The following is an 18,915-nucleotide window of genomic DNA, read 5'->3' on the forward strand; positions in this document are numbered from 1 at the left end:
ATCGGAGACTATGGAAAATTGTGATGTTGTTTGTTTTCCTTTTCTTTAACCTTAGCTTTATCTCTACCAATAGGATGATGAAATCTTGAAGCATCACCTTCAGGAGTTTCTAAGTGGAGTCGATTGGAGGATCCACATCTTTATATGTCCTTGATTGTTTTAGCTGCTGTGACTTTCGTCAACACTATCTTCATCGTCTGGGTGGGAACGTCGTATAAAACCAGTACTATCCAATTTCAATTCCCATTTTGAATTGCTATTCATAACTTTTGCAAACACCTCATGGTGCATAAAATTAGTTTTGCATAACTTGTTTGAGTTGCTTTCTCAATATCCTCTTTGGACTGGCCGCTCGCTCGTCGCTCATATATAGTAATCCACAAGGGTTATAATTATATTTTTGTTGAGGCGTCTGAAGCGCTACCTCAATAATTTCCAAAGACCTTGGGCCTACAATTTTTTGATTATCTGTCGACTTTGCTCATACATATTTCCAACACTTTTCCAAAATGAGCGAGTAAGAATTAACAATTTTTTCAGTAGAGTTAAGTTATAGTGAGAATGTTATTTTTCGAAAGAAACTAGAATAATGAACAAGATTTTTTAAAACAAATGAACAAGTTAGTATATAGTGTTAAATAAGGTAGTATATAATTGAATAACGATATTAATAATATATATAAAACATTATATTTAACATCCCTCGATGCATCAAAAATAAGAAAAAACATAACAAATTCATTAGTAAAATAATCTACACAACTGCAGTTGTCTTAGATAGATATCCTCTTATCATTGAGCACGTGCTTTCTCAAACCAGGAATGTGAATTTCTTGAAAATATTTCCTCCAATCTATTTCTCTTACATCAATTGCAAAGCTCATTTTCTCCTCTTTCGACATTTCAGACAATAACTTCTGCGTGTTGCCAACATGAAACCTGCGTAACACAAATATAATATTGTTCAATGAAAAATAAGAATTATTCCAACCCTAAGATCGTGAAAATCTACTGTGGATTGATCACTTTGCTGGATGAATTTGTGATTCAGAGTTCGAATCTTACAAAGTGGCGAATATTTTATTTTTTTAAACTCATCATTTTTTATGTCGAATTTAAAATAAACCTATTTTATACGATAAATCTGATTTGTACAATAATCACCGAGTAAACCATTAATCGTACCTTGCTTTGAAGAATCCCAAAAATTGATACATCTTGCACAAGTTCTCAGCATATGCAGCTTTCCCTTTGCATTGCTTTTGTATTTTGATCTGATTTGTCTTCCCACCAAATCGTCTAAATATTTCATTTCTTGTATAACTCGAAAAATCATCGAAATTGTCGAAATATTTTATATTTTCGAAATCATTGTAGTAATTATTGATTCGAGTAAAACTTTCTGACTCAATTAGAGGTTCTGAGCAAAAATATTCATGAATATATTCAAAAAAATCGGAATATCGCAACGGGTTGAGAATATCAGAAGCCAATTGGTAGACGTTCAATTCTGGTTTTTGCATAAAGCCATGCTTAGCAATAGCTGCGATTGTTGTGTTCACCACCATGTCTAATGGAATCTAAATCATAAAATAAAAATAAAGAAGCATTAGTGTATAGATAAAAAGGTTTATTATAAAAATAAACTTTGTTGTATATATGAAGAGGTATTATTTTGCATGAAAATGAATTCTGACTATCCATTTAGTCCAAATCTAGTGACCAGATTTATTTTTAGTTTATAAAATTTAGCTAATTGTTAAAACAGGATCGTAACTTTCAGTGTTTTCAAAAAGAGGACTATATGTCACAAAATTAATTTGAAATTGAGAACTATATGTTACGAAATTTTAAAATAAAATTATAGCTTCCATTTTTTACATTTACACTCCTATTTCGGGTTGTGATTGAAGTTATAGTCCTTATTTTGATGTGTTAAATAGGAGTGTAAATGTAAAAAATTAATGGAAGCTATAATCCTCATTTTTAAATTCCGTAACATATGTCCTCATTTTTTCAAATTCCGTAACATATAGTCCTCTTTTTGAAAATACTGAAAGTTACGATCTTGTATTAACAATAATTAGCTCTATAAAATTTAACCGCTTTTGACACTTAATAAAAAACGGAGGGAGCTAGTATGATTTAGGGTATTAGAATATCATTGAATTTTCAGTTAATTGGCAATAAATATTAGTTCAATTATTACAAATCATAAATTAGTATTATTGTTTTAAAATACAAAAATATGAGAGTAAAGCTTGTGGAACTCACAACATCCATGGGTGTATCTGGTTTGCCTAGAAAGGCAGGAAGCTGTCCTTTTCCATATGAAATAATGATCGGATCAAACATCCTGCAATTTAATACCAAAATCACATAAAATAAATTAGTTAATTAATTAATAATTATTACAAATTAAAGTAAAAAAAATTAAAAAGTTAATTATACTTTCTATCCTCATCTTTCTCTATTTTCATCAGATATATATAAAAGCTATGTTAAAAACTAAATAGTTTTTAAATGTTGCAATATTTTTTAAAAATGCATGAAAAAATGAGAATTGAATTACCTATTTCCTTGGATCCAACCAGGATAAGGTTCTTTGTAGCAGCTTTCAATAACAGATGGTCTAATGATAAGCACAGGTATATCTCCTCTTGTTTCATGAATTATCATTTCTGCCATTGCTTTGGTCAAGTGATATGTATTGTACCATCCATAAGATTTTGCTCTGTTAGATAATATAACAATTACATAAAATGAATGGAATTAGTAGTATATCACAAAATATATTAATTAAGTTATTAGGGCTCGTTTACTACGTGGTATGGAGTAATGTGTGATATTTTTTACTGGAATGTCCATTAATTTATTAGATGTCATGTCTGGTAATTATATGAAAAAAGTGTGATACACAGAATAAATGGCTTTGATTCTTGAAACAAATTAACAACATATTAATTAGAGACTGTTATAGATATCTATCACATCCTTATCATGCATAGCAAACGAGCCCTTAGACGGATCACAATACCTGAATCAAAAAATCAAACATGTAATGAGAAATTATAAATAGAAAATTAATTATAATTATAATTAAATAGAAAGTAAAACGTACGGTTACCTTTCCATTCCAAGCCTTTTCATATCTTTGGTCATATCATAGTTTGAAGTAGCCTTGCATGATCTCAATGCCAAATTTATTTCATCACTAACATCAAGTGGTAGACATGTTTCTCCATTGTCTTTATTTCTTCTATTAATCTCCCCCATAATTAATGGCTTCTCCAAGATGATCCCTTCTTTCTCCCCATTGACATACACTACAAAAACATATCAATATCAATGAATACATTAACATTAATTAACATAACTAAACCTAGAAAATAATTAAGGTATATTTACGTACCAGTTGAAATATGGACAAGTAGCTCAAGGTTCTTGCATGTTTTAGCAAACCTCATTAGTCTTTGAGGGCCATTGACATTAGTTTCAAGCAACAAATCATACCTGGTAAATATATACATAAATTTAGAATATTATGGAAAGTTGATACATAACAAAAAATGATTAGTCGCATGCTTTTTAGGGTTATATTATCAACTTTTAGCTCAAACTATGATTCATTTCATAAAAATATTTTGCGTTTAAAATATGCACGCACACACAAAAAATATTCTTTTAAGATTTTTTTAGAAAATGTCACTAGATATAAATCTAAACATCGGATTTCTGACTGGGCACATTGGGAAATTCAGTACAAAAATTTATGCAATAAGTCAGAAATCCGATGTTGTAATTTTGTTCTAGCGATATTTCACCGGAAAATGTTGAAAGGTCGGGTCCTTTTTGCAGATCATTTAACCCTAAAAAATTGAATGACGACTCAAAATTAAATAAAAAAAGGAAAGAAAACTAACCTCTCATTCAAGGTTGTATTGGCTGCAGATTCAATAATAACATTGACATCTTCCATAATTGCTCGAGCAGAATCAGAGTCCATGCCTAAGTTTGGCTCACAAATATTACCAACAATTGGTATCACCTTCTCCTTTATAAATTCTTGGTAATATTTTCCATATTTTTCTTGTATGCATCCAAACAACTCCGAGTTTATAAGCTAAGAATAAAGGGGGAAAAAGTTTAATAATAGTATAATTGAACTTATTTTCTTTTTAAAATAATATCGACGTAAAACATACTTCTTTTTGCAATCTATCCCATGCTGTTTCAAGATCATCTGCTTTTACCAGTACATATATTTTTCCCAATGGTGTTGACCTCAGCATCTTCTCCACAAGAACTGCAAAATATAATGGACATTATATATATATAAAAAAGTAGTTATTATACAAATCAAATTTATCGTATAAAATACATTTATTATGAATTCAAATACATTTATTATGAATTCGTTATGAAATAATGATGAATTCAAAAACAAAAAAAAAATATTGCCATTTATGGATTCGAACCCTGAACCACAATTCAACAAAATCATAAATCCACGATAGATTTTCAGAATTTAACGTATCGATAAATTTATAAAGAATGTATGAACAAGTTACCTTTTCCTAGAAGGCCAGTTGCACCGGTAAGGAAAATGTTCTTTCCTTCAAAATAATTGGTTATTCCAATTCCTGTGCAAGACTCCATCATTGCTGGCATCTTCAGTTCTCCAACGGCGTCATAGCCGTTAGTAACTGCTGCCGTTATCTTACTATTTTGGGAAACTATTCTTCTTCTTAGATGGATTTTCTTTGCATTATTACACAACAAGGAAATCTTGGATTTGTCACAAGGCGACATGCCCTTAATTTCCCTAGTTGCTGGATAGAAAAACGGGCTCTTTGTTAGCAACATGGCTGATGTGTGTGTGTGTGTGTGTGTGTGTGTGAGAGAGAGAGAGAGAGAGAGAGAGAGAGAGAGAGAGAGGCGAGTGAGTAATTTTGTTACCAAGTATAGATGTACATTTATAGGAAGGAGTATAATTGATCTGAGATTTTTTTTATTCCATTTGCACTAATCGCTGCTAATTTATTTTTTCTTCATCAAATTTCAATTTCTTGCATTTTAGTTTAATTTTGCAGTTACTAATGAGGATTGGTGGTATCCAAGTAGGGTTTATAATTTTTTTTTCCCCTAGCATGATTTTCAATGTTTTACTAGTTTTTAAATGATTATTAGATCGATCAGGCCTACGTCTAAGTGGTAAAGTTGAGGTATTCAAAGACTCTCATTTGTGAGGGGTCTTGAATTCAATCTCGTCTGCTAGTGTTCTCACTTTTGTAGTATTCCGCCTGCGTGCGATTGTTTTCCCACATTTGTGTAGTGTAGAGGTCCCGCCTGCGTGCGAGGGTAGCTAGTAATCCGTCTGCGTGGGGTTGTTTTCCCACATTTGTGTGGTGTAGAGGTCCCGCCTGCGTGCAAGGGTAGCTAGTATTCCGTCTGCGTGCGGTCAGGGGCGGATCCAGGAATTTTGTTGGGGGGGGGGCTGAACTTGGACGGGGGTTCGGGGGCGGTAGCCCCCGAATTTTTTTTTTGGGATATAATATATAGTAATTAATAAATAATTGTTTTTTTGTCATTAGATCAACAACAATAATAAAAACCTACAATAGTTTCATTCATTACCATGTCTATTACATTACAAATAATCTATGAATAAACACTTGGCGAACCCGAGCTAGTAATTGTGGAAATAATAAATAATCACCTGACCCAAAGTTGATCAATGTTGAATTGGGAGAAATTATTTCTCGGATCAAGACACGCCATGCATCTAAGCAAATTAGTGCTAGCTTTGGAAAACCGAGTGTTTAGCTCTTGTATTGTTAGATCAACAACCTAAAATATTAACAGAGTATTTAGTTTATTATTAGTGCTAGCTTTCAGTCTGTCCCGTTTGTATTTCTTAATAGAGTATTTAGTTTATTATTATTTTTAATTTCTATATTTAAAAAAAAAAAAAAAAAAATTCAAAATTTGGGGGGGGGCTCTAGCCCCCCCTGGATCCGCCACTGCGTGCGGTTGTTTTCCCACATTTGTGTGGTGTAAAGGTCATGTTTGCGTGCGGGTTGCTGATTTGATTAGGATGGCTAATATTTTCATAAGTAGGACATTTTAATTTTAAGCTTAATTCTACTGTTATTAATGAATTAATGTTATTAAGACCATTCTATTTTATTTCTATTTATTTAATAATGGGACGTAAATGAATAGCGTAAAATGCATGTTTGGCATATTTAATATGTTATTTTACCATCTTATTATAGATTATTTCATTATATATAAACTTTCAATTAGTTAGTACAATTATTGTTCACGGAATGTTTTATTTCAATATCAATATATACATAATGTTCGATCAAGTTGCGTCGTGGCTGTCGTTGTATGAAAGCAAACCAGGTCAATTAATTAAAAAATATAATTAATACTTATAATTAAATTGTAATTAGCGAATATATGTACTAACTTTTTGTCCCACAAGCAGTATCGATCGATCTAGAGTCCCATAATTGTTGTTAGATCTAACAAGAATTATGTGTATCTAGCTAACAACAAATTATGGTCCCCTAATTGTTGTTAGATCTAACAACAATTATTATAGATCGATCTAATTAAATAATATTTGTTAATTACCATTTGTAAGTATTATAGTTTTTAATTGACATACATCGTTGGTCAGCACGCGCAACTTAATCTAACATTGCAGTTTTTATATTTTGATATCACAAGTTGTCTTTTATTGATTGAAACAAAACATTATAGTACTACTAATTAATTAAACTTAGCCCTAATTGTATTTGTGGCACTGAATTATTCAATATTTTGGTCAGAAACGCTATTATTTCTATATTTTTTATTTGTATTCCTAAAATTTACAGGAAGGAGTATAATTGGATCGGAGTATGAGATTTCTTATTCCATGCACTTTGGTGTTTCACTTATGTATCTATATACTATTTTGGTTTTTCCTCTTCAAATTTTGATTTATTTTCATAATTCGTTTCTACTATTTGATTTTCAATGTTTTAGTTTTTTTTTATTGATTATTAGGATGGCTAATTTCATAAGTAGGGCATGAATGTAATTTTTTAAGCTTCTACTAATTTATTAGTGAATGTTATTAAGTTCCAATAATATGTCGTTTCTTAATTATTTCTATTTATATAATAAATAGTATTAAAATATATAATATATTTAATAGTAGGACAACGCAAATGAAAAATGTTTGACATACGAATGTGAACGTACTGCAATATAATTGCACCATATATATGAGTATGTTAGTTTACCATCTTAGTATAGCTTATTTCATTATAAACTTTGACTTCGTTGTGTGAGGACAACCGACCTCATATATAATATTTTAAGACTAAAATAGAAATTAAATTAAGGTTAGGTATTGCGTGATGTATGTATTTACGTGTTTTTTGTTTTAATTTGTTGTTTTTGGATGAGTAGGCGTTCTTATATTCGTTAATTGCCATTTGATAGTCTAATAGCATTTAATTAACTTGACTTTCATTACCATTGATAATTATTTTTTGTACATGTGTACATTTTATGACCATAACATAAAACTATTAACATGTATTGATATAATATTAAAACTTGTTTTGACGGAAATACAAATATCAATGGTAATGAAAGTACACATGTACAAAAACAGTTTCCGTCAAAACGTGTTTTAATATTTGGGGTATGAAATTTCTTATTTATTAGAAAAAAACTATGATATCTCTTCACCGAATTAAACATGTAAGAGAATTGCCTTTTCGAAATGTGGACAACGCAGCCTCCAATTATTTGGGGTGTTGTAATTACAAAATGACTTAAATGTTTTGATTTTCACAACAACTAAAACCCTTTTATCCACTACAATTAATAAAATGTTTCATCAGTAACATAATTTTGATAAATAATGACACTTATAAATATCATTAAATAAAATTGTGGCATGTTGTAGTTAAATAAATATGACATGTAAAAGTGTAACTATTTTTTATAACAATATATTTTATAATTAGTTATTTAAAAAAAAATTATATTATTAATAATTAAAGTAATATATTAATAATTGTGTATGTATATGTGGATTTGTATGAGAGAGATAGAGAAAGAGAGTTGTGTAACAAAAATACTTTGTGATAGCTTTAGATGTTACAAAATTTGTTATGTTTTTTTAATGTAACAAAATTTACTTTATATCTATTTTACTCTATCTCCCTCCTCATTTACTTTATATCTCTCTTACTTAATCTACATTTTCTTAATTTTCGTGTCCCATTTTTTTGGGACGTTATTATTGGGACTGATGGGGTAATAAATTTTGTGACACATCTCTTTGTGACACTAAAATTGCGTTAGTACTGGATAATTTAATTTGTTGTAGTGATTAACTTTGAATTATCATAAGTATAAGACAAAAATTAGAAATCTAAGTTAGTACCATTATTGTTGACGGAATGTGTTATTGCAATCAATATATCACAATAGCAAAATACAGCTGAAATGTTCGATCAAGTTGCGTCGTTGCTGTCGATCGTTGATTTATGAATAAAGCGAAAAACTATAATACTTACAAATGATAATTAACGAATACTATAATTTTTGTCCCACGTTGTTGTTAAATCTAACAATAAATTATGCGACCCTAATTGTTGTTAGATCTAAAGTATATTTGTTAATTACCATGTGTAAGTATTATGGTTTCTATTTGGCTTGATTTGCTTTCACACATTATACATCATAGGTCAGCAGCCACGCTCAACTTGATCTAACATTGACTGAAACGACAAAACATTATTATACCAAATTTAGCACTAGTTGTGGGAGTAAATTATTCAATATAAATATTTTATATTATGACATTTTTTTTTATTGACCTTTACTAAGAAACAACTATTGATATTTAGTGGACGTCAAACCATGTTAAAGAAAATTTGTTCTACCCATATCATGGTTTTATTTAATAACAACCAAAATATTTAAATTTAGGGTTAATCATATTTTGCGTCAAAACTTTCAGCGATTTTAGAAAAAGTCACCATGCAAAATCCAAGAGCTAATTATTAAAACAGAATCGTAACTTTTAGTGTTCTTAAAAAAAGAGCTATATATTATATATGAAATTTGAAAATAAAGACTATATATTACGAACTTACGAAATATGAAAATGAGGAATATAGCTTCTATTATTTACATTTACATAAAATCAACTGATAGTGTTAGGTGAGCATGGCGTGCCAATAGAAGCTATAATACAAAATATACATATATATATATATATATATATATATATATTTAACAATCTTAATAAGAGAGGAGTGGGGTACTATTGGGAGGAATAGTACTGTAGAAACAATAGTGCCCATGGCATTTTTGTAATTTTCATTCCATTTGTGACTTTTTTCCAATATTTGACTCTTCTTTATCTTATCTGATCACTTTTACCATTTCACTCTTATGTTTCGCTGTGACACAGTTCCGGCAACGAAAAGAAAAGAAAAGGAGTTCTGCCGTAAGAATCTCTCCCAAATTCAAGGGTGAAAGTGCAAAGTCTGATCAAAATTCAACCAAAAATCACACTAGAGAAATCCATTACACCAACAAAACAAGGAGGTGAGTTTTGATTTCGTAAACCTGCATTTTATCATTAAATTTTCTGATGAACCCTAGAATTTTTTCACAAAACTGAGCACACCACAACATAATAGAACTATTGTCTTGGGGCTGGGTTTCTTGCTTTGTTGCTTGCGTTGAGGGTGCCGGTCGGCGTTGGCATCGGCAGCAGCTTAGGTGTGCTGACGATTGGGAACGACCAGCCTTGGCTGAATTGTGGCTCAGTTTCTTGTGTTGTTGTCTGTGTTGAGAGTGCTGGTCAGCGGCGGCATCCGCGCAGTTTTGTTAGCTGCTGATTGTCGGGCCGAGCTGAAGAGAGTGGGTCGACAATAGGGAACGGTGGTGGTCGACGATAGGGAACGGCGGTGAGATATAGGTGGACGGCTGATTGATGGAGAGAACAAACCGTTCTGGTTATTCGCCGGAAATTAGAAGAAGGGGATTTGGGATTTGATAGTTGGGGATGAGATTCACTCTCTGTTGCAAATGTCAAGTGCAGTGAGAGAGAGAGAGAGAGAGAGAGAGAGAGAGGTGAGAGGGTACACAAAGAGAGGAGACTATGGGTGCAACCGAGAATGAGAGAGTAGAGAGAGCACCTTCGAACAGGGGCAGTATATTGTGGGGATTTTAAATAGTGTATGTTTGGAATTGATCATGACTACAGATGATGATAATGAAATATTGTTGGATTTGATGATAAGGATTAAGGAATGGGCCTAGAGTTTTAAGTTAATCTTATTTTAATTAATTAATTGAATATAATTGATTTAATTATTGTTTGATTTATTACTTTTACAATGTTTACTGATTGAAGTAATTTCCGGAGGTATATTGGAAGTACTAGACAAAAATATAATCGCGCGGGTGCTTCCAAAATAGGGATGCTCGATATAATTATGTATAGTCAATAGGATTTTAGTTTATTTGTTCATTCTTAATTTTTAATTATGAATTAGTAGGATTTTAAATAAACTTTGATATTCTTAATTTTTCATGTACTAATTTTTGTATAAAATATAGTAGTATTAATATGATTTGTTTGATTTTTTCACGTGTGTAATTTAAATATTCATGTGATTCTTTTTTCTAAATTATTCCCAGACACGTGCTCTTTCACCGACATTCACTTCTTCAAGAGTTACATCTCCACGGGCGTAGTGAGCATTTTCTTCCACTTGAGTAAGTCTCCATAACATGCATTTTCTCTCTTACGCGTTGAAATCACGATAAATTAAAATGTAGTATTAGTTTTTATGGTCCATGTTAAAATGTATAAACAACTTGAGCTTGCCTATGGAACATCAATTTTTCAAACACACCAACAAATTATGCCAATAGATCATATCACCATCATCAATATAGAACTACAGCTCTGGAGAATCTTAGGTATACTATCATGTAGCCCAACTCAATACAGTAGACTCACCATTTCTGAGTCTGATATAATTTGACAGTAATTGAACAAATAATTGATCTCTCCACCTGGATAATCATCAAATTCAATATTGGTAACTGAAAATTGGGTTTAAGTAAATAGCATAGCTACTAGAACTCTATAAGTGACGTTGGAAATGAACTACAAGGTCGTAACTTTAGAAAGTTGAAGAAAAACTACTTTTAATTTGGAAACACCTTCGTAGCAGGATTGGTGATTGTAAATGAAGTGATATTCCCTAATGAAGAAAAAAAGATGCTTCATCATTAAATAAGGAGTACTATAGTTTATTCCTAATTTCCTATTAGGTGACTTGCTCACCTTTTCTGTTGGATATTTTGTGTTCTTATGATTTCCAACATTTATTTTTACTTTCTAATTTTGTTTTTTAGCGTTTTGTCTTTCTACTCCAAGAAAGCTATTCCACTTCTCCAAATTTAACGATGCGCTTCTTTTTGTTCTATTTTTTATTTGTGGTGTGATATTTTGTTTTCATGTGTTTTGCGCTCTTCCATTGTATTTAAAACTTAAAAGTCATTTCCCAATTATCGTTTAATTATAGTAATCATTTCGAAGTTTAGAGAATGAGATTCATTACTCTAGGATTAGGGCTTGGGTTATTGCCTCTAGCCTTTAGGTTTTTTAAGAATTTGTTACTTTGTGTGTTATACGGAGATTGTTATTTTTGGTTTCCGATTTTCGACAGGTGCCCTCACTGTCTGCTTGTCTTTGCTCACATCGAATTTGTTTGCTGGAACACTTTTCATCCATTAATTACACCTTCTGTAAATCACTATACTTCGTTCTCAAAATAGTATCTTTGTGCTCTATTCTTTTCATATTTTATTATACCACTCACCACTAACTAAATTACTGAATTCTCATTTTGTGATTTTGGTCACGTTTTTCAGATATCTTGTTATGGCGAAAAGAAGATGTGTGCTTTCAAAGAAGGTTACTGATGAGCTTTGTTTGTATTTTTCTTTTTCGAGGCTCATTTGTATCGGTTGCACACTTACCTTTAATTTATTTGTTCCATGTCTTTGCTTTAAAGAATGGTGCATGGTAATTTTAATTCTTCTATAATGCATGTTGCGAGCTGTGTTCTCAACCTGCCATGTACTTCTCAATTCTTTGTTGCTTGTATTTGTTTTGCTGAGAATTTAATATTAAATCTCTGTTCAAATGTCTTGCACGACCATGTGACAACTTCAAAACGTTTACGTTTTAGCTTACCTTATCCATCTGCAATTGTTATGGCTATGCTAAATATTTTGGCCGTGAGTGTTCACCTGCTCTGACTACTTGGTCGAGAAGCTTAAGAGGTGCATAATTATATTTGTTGTGTCACTGTCTAGATTTGCACAATTCAATTTATCATTATGTTATATTGTTTAGTAAGTGGTGTTCCTATTAATTTTTTTATTGACTGTGGTTTGTAATTTTCAAATAAGAAATCAATAAAAAGAAAGATGTGTGTTGTTGTTGACACTGGTGGGTGTTCCAATCTCATAGGTGGGCTGCGTGATCTGGGTTGCCGTTACATGATAAGCTAGCACTTGTTGCGAAATTTGGACTTCGAGGTATTTTTCTCACAATGACTTGTAATCCAAAGTGAGTGGAGATTCGAAGTGAATCATTTCCTATTGAAAAGAGTCATAATAGAAATGATTAGTATGCAAGATTTTTCAAGAGTAAAAAAAGAGTTCTTTTCTCACAATGACTTGTAATCCAAAGTGAGTGGAGATTCGAAGTGAATCATTTCCTGTTGAAAAGAGTCATAATAGAAATGATTAGTATGCAAGATTTTTCAAGAGTGAAAAAAGAGTACTTGAAAAGAGTCATAATAGAGTTGATTAGTATGCAAGAGATTTCAAGAGTAAAAAAAGAGTATGAGTACTTGAAAAAGGAAATCGTAAAAGACTCGTTGTTAGGGGTGGTTGCTGCTTATTTTTATGTGGCGAATTTACTTCCACATATTCATTGCAGTGGTGGCCGAGAAAAATAAAGGTGAGTATAATAAGGTGAATATTCCACATGAAACAACGATGTTAATAGTTTAATGATTCAACACTTGTATGTACTTTGTACAATTCTATGACTTTTCGTAGTACTACACCATGTCAGTGATATTTTATCAATGTTTTGAGGTTGTCTTTTGTATGTACATTGTATATGCCTCGATGTAGGTTCCGGTTGAATGCACTGCGTATATATGATGCATAATGTCTTAAAAATATTTATGTAGTTTGTATATAAAATGTACTCTGTAGATTGCTACAATGTTTATGAGTTTATGACTTGTAGAAATTCTCCTAAAAGTCATAGTATAATATGGCTGCACTTGGAAATGATTTGATTAGCATTGTTACTGATCCCATAATTCACGGAGCAATTATAGAAACACCGTGTCCTACGCAGTGTGAAATTTCTAGTATATATATATATATATCCTGCAAGTGATATTGAAATAAGCATATATTGTTGAAAATCAAAGATTCATAGTTGTTTGAAGGCATTGTATAATGTAACCGAATAGAATATATTTGTGTAAGTAGATATTTGTCATTTATCTACCCATATTAAGGGTCAACTATATGTCTGTTCATTTATGTACAATACACTTATACACACTAGCAAGATGGATGAACTTCATAAACTATATATATATTTTTTGAATTAAATGACATATATATATATATATATATATATATATATATATATATATATATATATATATATGTGTGTGTGTGTGTGTTATCAAGCAAACGAAATGTCTATATTATACAAAGGTGAGAACAAAATATATCACACTGCATACATGCGAGATTGAACGCAAGACTTCTCATAAAGAAGAGTCTTTAGATGTCTCAACTTTGCCACTTAAATTTCAATTGGCTCATAAATTATATTTTTATTGGAAAACTCTTTGAATTTATCATATTCCCTCCATCCCCGTTATAACGTCCCAAAAATATAATATTATTCTATAGTTTTGGAACGTTATAATCAGTCGGCCGGGACGGAGAGAGAGCTTCGTGAGTAGTCTTTTGTTGAGTTAGATATTTGTGAGAGAGGTCACATCATTTGTCGAGCTCAACAATCTTATAATATTAATGAAAGTTAGATATTATACACGTCAATGATAGCCAGAAAATAAATTAAATACATGTATGTTTAATCTTCTTTTCATTAAATTCATCTCCGATTGGTTTAAAAAAGTACACTCAGATGTCATTTTGAATATTTATGTATAGTTTGATCAGTACTGATGTACATAATCAATTTCGTATCAATAATAAACTAATTAAATATAAATTATGTTTATAAATAACAATTAATCACATAGATGTTTTCACGTCAACTTATGAATCGTGTTTAATATTTTTTTATATGACAATGACGGATCATATAAATAAAAGAATCACACACTGATGCATCTGGAAGCATGGTGCATATATCCACCCAAATTAAATTAATTGGGGAAGAATAAATCATAATTTAAATTAATAAACCATAACAGGAGATTGATAAATTGAAATTGAGTTTAATTTAGGCGGAAGCAAAAATATTTGCCAAATAAGTTTCAAAAGTAGATTGAGTCTGCATTCAGACGCGATGTGTATCTAATCTAATTGCGGTATGTGGTTAATGCCCAAGGCCAAATGTTCTAGGTTCAAGTCCATCGTTATGCAGTTTTTAAATTTCTTTATTTACTTATGTAATTTATCAAAAGAAAATCCCTAATCAAAATTAATGAATTGAATCCTATCTAAAAAATAATAAATCTTAATTGAATTTAATTAGAACACATACATATATATATATATATATATATATATATATATATATATATATATATATATATGCATGCAAATGTTTACTTATGATCACAACATAGGCCATTATCACATGTAATAATTATTTTCCTTACCTCATCGTCATCATCTATTCATCATCATCTATTCATCAACTCTTCAACTCCAACCATATTGTCCTATATTTGTGAGAGAGGTCACATGCATCATTTGTCGAGCTCAATAATCTTAGTAATATTAATGAAAGTTAGATATTATACAGGTCAATGATAGCCAAAAATTAATTAAATACAAGCCCTGTGTCACGCTTAATAAACTAATTTATTTTATTTTATTAATTTGTCGACAAACCATGTTATGGAGATTGGATCATATTTAATTAATCTTTTCTTTTCATTAAATTCATCTTCGATTGGTTTAAGAAAGTACACCCAGACGTCATTTTGAATATTTATGTATAGTTTGTTACGTGAAAACGTGATCACTGATGTTGTAGTACATAATCAATTTCGTATCAATAATAAACTAAATAAATATTATGTTTATAAATAACAATTAATCATATAGATGTTTTCACGTAAGCTTATGAATTATGTTTAATATTTTTTTTATCACAATTACGGATCATATAAATAAAAGGGTCCCACACCCATGCATCTGGAAGTATGGTGCATATATCCACCCCAATTAAATTAATTGAGGAAAAATAAATCATAATTTAAATTAATAAACCATAACTAGAGATTGATAGATTCAAATTGAGTTTTATTTAGGCGGAAGCAAAAATATTTGCCAAATAAAACGGGGTTTCAAACGTAGATTGAGTCTGCATTCAAACGCAAGATGTATCTAATCTAATTGCGTATGTGGTTAATGTCCAAGGCCAGATGTTCTAGGCTCGAGTCACTGTTGTGCAGTCTCTAAATTTCTTTATTTAGTTATATATGTAATTTATATAAAAAAAAAAATTAAAATCCCTAATCAAAATTAATGAATTGGATCCTATCTAAAAAATAATAAATTAATCATAAATATTGAATTTAATTAGAACACGTACATATGCATGCAAATGTTTACTTATGACAACATATAGGCCATTATCAAGTGTAATAATTATTTTCCTTACCTCATCATCATCATCATCGTCGTCATCATCATCTATTCATCAACTCTCCAACTCCAACCATATAAACATCAACTCCATTCCATGACAATAATCCACACCCTCACCCACAATTCTCCCCAAAATCTTGCTTAAACACACAATGCAACTCCTACTATCTATAGCTCTTCCACTAATACTAATCATATACCTAATCCAAAAAAGAAGAAACCCTAAAAATACCCTAGCTCCGCCCGGCCCCCGCGGCCTCCCCTTCATCGGAAACCTCCACCAATTCGCCGCTACAACCGACCAACACGTCTACCTATGGAAACTCTCCCGAAAACACGGTCCCGTCATGCAGATGAAGCTCGGCTCCGTCCCCCTCCTCGTCGTCTCCTCCGCAGAATCCGCCAGGGAAGTCCTGAAATCACAGGATTTGGCCTTCTGCAGCCGCCCGAAGCTCCTCGGGCAACAGAGGCTCTCCTACAACGCCTCCGACATGGTGTTCGCCCCCTACGGGGACTACTGGAAGGAGGTGAGGAAGATCACCTCCATCCACCTCTTCAGCATCCGGAAGACCCAGTCCTTCCGCCCTATCCGCGAGGACGAGGTCTCCCGGATGCTGGCAAAGATCCGGGCTTCTGGTTCTGAACAACCAGAAGCACGGGTTGTGAACCTGAGCGCCGTGGCCATGGCGCTCAGCAGCACTCTCATATGCAGGGTTGCATTCGGGAAGATATACGACGAGCATGGCGCGGAGATGAGGAGATTCGACAGGTTCTCTCGCGAGGCGCAAGAGCTCATGGCTACTTTCTACGTGTCGGATTACTTCCCTTCATTTGGTTGGATCGATAAGCTCACCGGATTGATGGATCGGCTTGAGAAGGTCTTCTGGGATCTCGATTCGTTCTACGAGGAGCTCATCGAGGAGCACCGGAATCGTCGGGAGAGGGCGGCGGAGGAGGATGAAGATGTTCTTGGTGTTTTGATCAAGCTTAAAGAGGAGAATTCTTCTTCTGTTGAACTTGGATGGGATCAGATCAAAGCGTTACTAATGGTAACTTGTTTTTAAAATATTCTTTTTTTTACTTGCATGATTGATTAATTTGTATATATATTGTTGGGAAGTGGTGAATAGATTTTGGTGAAATAATGTTAACCAACCTTACTTTGGAATCATTCAAGCTTTGATCCTGACTGTCATTTTTTTATTTCTAAATTATGTTTTGTTTCAAGAGTGCAAGCTGGTGTAGAGTGTGCTGCTAATATTATTATTAATATACTCATCTAAAATAATCTTATCTTATATATAGTATATTACTTCTACAAAAACATGCATTGTTTAGAATTTTGATTATACGTAATATTTTAATATCAAAGATTTAGTCAATATATATATATATATATATATATAGGGGGCCGCTCCAATGAGACTCCTTAATTTTAGTGAGATCTAGGGCACGATCTGGTGCATTTATTTTGTCAATCCTATGGCTGATATTGTATCTGGAGGATGATTTTTTTTCGCAGGGTTCGAATCCTGGAGGGAGCAGAATATTTTAAATTTTGTTATTCATCAGTATATACTGTGTTGTTCATCAGTATATACGGCCCTGTTCATCAGTATATATGTCTTATTCATTACGAATTTTTTAAATTTTATTTTTCATCAGTATATACATCTTGTTCATTAGATACGCGTTTTGTTCATTAGTATTATATGTCTTATTCATTGTACCCATGTTACACGAAAAATAGGGGGTCTCACTGGAGCGCGCCCTTATATATATATATATATATATATATATATATATATATATATAATTGTTATTTAAATCAATACTTTTATGTAGGTGGCTTGTAAAGGAAGATTCCATAAGAAAAACTCATTTGACACAACACTTAGTATTTCTAAGTAAATAAATATTGGAACATTTCACTACATATGATCCGGTTTTTTTTTTTTTTTTGCAGAATATTTTTATTGCTGCAACTGATACGACGACTGTCTCAATCGTTTGGACGATGACGGCACTAATGAAAGCGCCAACCGTGATGAAAAAAGTGCAAGCAGAAATCAGAAATTTGATAGGTGAAAATGGTAAATTAGATGAAGGTGATTTGCCCAACCTTCCCTATTTGAAAGCAGTGATTAAGGAGACATTGAGGTTGTACCCTCCAGCTCCACTGCTTGTACCAAGACAAACAATAGAAAAATGCACTCTAGAGGGATACGAGATTCAACCTAATACAGTGGTTTTTGTTAACGCGTGGGCGGTTGCAAGAGATCCGAAGTACTGGGAAAATCCAGACGAGTTCATGCCTGAGAGGTTCTTGAATAGCAATATTCATGATATCACGGGGCAAGACTTCGGGGCGATCCCATTTGGATCAGGACGAAGAATTTGCCCTGGGATGTCTATGGGACTTGCAAACATGGAGCTCACGGTTGCAAGTCTTCTCTACAATTTCGACTGGGAAATGCCTGAAGGGATCAAAGCTCAAGATATCGATACTGATACCGTACCTGGAATCACTATGCATAAGAAAAACCCTCTCATCCTTGTAGCTAGAGACTATGTTGCTTAGTTTGAAGCCTTTTTTTTTAAAAAAAGGATTAATAAGGTTTTTTCATTTTCCCCTGTGATGACTCAAATTCTCAACTATTACGATTGAAGGAGAAGCTTCTTACCAAATGAGCTACACTTTATTGTTTGTTTAGTTTGAAGCCTTTGTGTTCATCTAAATTATCAAATAAATTGATATTAATTACTGTCTAGCATCACGAATTACAATCTTGTAGTTTGTGATTTTTAGCCAATAACTCGGATTGAGAGATTCAGTGTAGCGCACCTGGTGTCATATACTGTGTTTCACTTTCAATTTTATTTATTTTCTTATATATTTTTTCTTCAGTTTCGACTTTG

The 18,915-nt window shown here is 32.1% G+C and overlaps 3 protein-coding genes across 4 annotated transcripts; 2 read left to right on the top strand and 1 right to left on the bottom strand.

Moving 5' to 3' along the window:
• Positions 1 to 705: 705 nt before the first annotated feature.
• Positions 706 to 4,861, bottom strand: LOC130999690 (fatty acyl-CoA reductase 2, chloroplastic-like). Its single transcript, XM_057925302.1, has 9 exons — positions 4,572 to 4,861; positions 4,206 to 4,306; positions 3,924 to 4,123; positions 3,413 to 3,513; positions 3,128 to 3,326; positions 2,573 to 2,734; positions 2,275 to 2,356; positions 1,186 to 1,580; positions 706 to 939 (listed from the first exon to the last, which is right to left on the bottom strand). The coding sequence occupies exons 1-9, from the start codon at positions 4,810 to 4,812 to the stop codon at positions 774 to 776; spliced, it is 1,647 nt and encodes a 548-aa protein (XP_057781285.1). The 5' UTR covers positions 4,813 to 4,861; the 3' UTR covers positions 706 to 773.
• A 3,659-nt stretch (positions 4,862 to 8,520) lies between these two features.
• On the top strand, positions 8,521 to 13,445 carry LOC130996990 (uncharacterized). The gene is made up of 6 exons (XM_057922271.1): positions 8,521 to 8,553; positions 9,377 to 9,630; positions 10,732 to 10,809; positions 11,772 to 11,850; positions 11,977 to 12,019; positions 12,581 to 13,445. The coding sequence occupies exons 1-6, from the start codon at positions 8,521 to 8,523 to the stop codon at positions 12,619 to 12,621; spliced, it is 528 nt and encodes a 175-aa protein (XP_057778254.1). The 3' UTR covers positions 12,622 to 13,445.
• A 2,459-nt stretch (positions 13,446 to 15,904) lies between these two features.
• LOC130999691 (6,7,8-trihydroxycoumarin synthase-like) lies at positions 15,905 to 18,767 on the top strand. 2 transcript variants are annotated; one of them, XM_057925304.1, is made up of 3 exons: positions 15,905 to 16,975; positions 17,027 to 17,045; positions 17,963 to 18,767. In XM_057925304.1, the coding sequence occupies exons 1-3, from the start codon at positions 16,149 to 16,151 to the stop codon at positions 18,575 to 18,577; spliced, it is 1,461 nt and encodes a 486-aa protein (XP_057781287.1). In that variant the 5' UTR covers positions 15,905 to 16,148; the 3' UTR covers positions 18,578 to 18,767. The 2 variants fall into 2 exon arrangements, with proteins under 2 accessions (XP_057781287.1, XP_057781286.1); XM_057925303.1 differs by having other exon boundaries at positions 15,905 to 17,045.
• Positions 18,768 to 18,915: the final 148 nt, after the last annotated feature.

This window comes from Salvia miltiorrhiza, chromosome 8 (genome assembly GCF_028751815.1).
Source record: "Salvia miltiorrhiza cultivar Shanhuang (shh) chromosome 8, IMPLAD_Smil_shh, whole genome shotgun sequence".
NCBI classification, from domain to species: Eukaryota; Viridiplantae; Streptophyta; class Magnoliopsida; order Lamiales; family Lamiaceae; genus Salvia; species Salvia miltiorrhiza.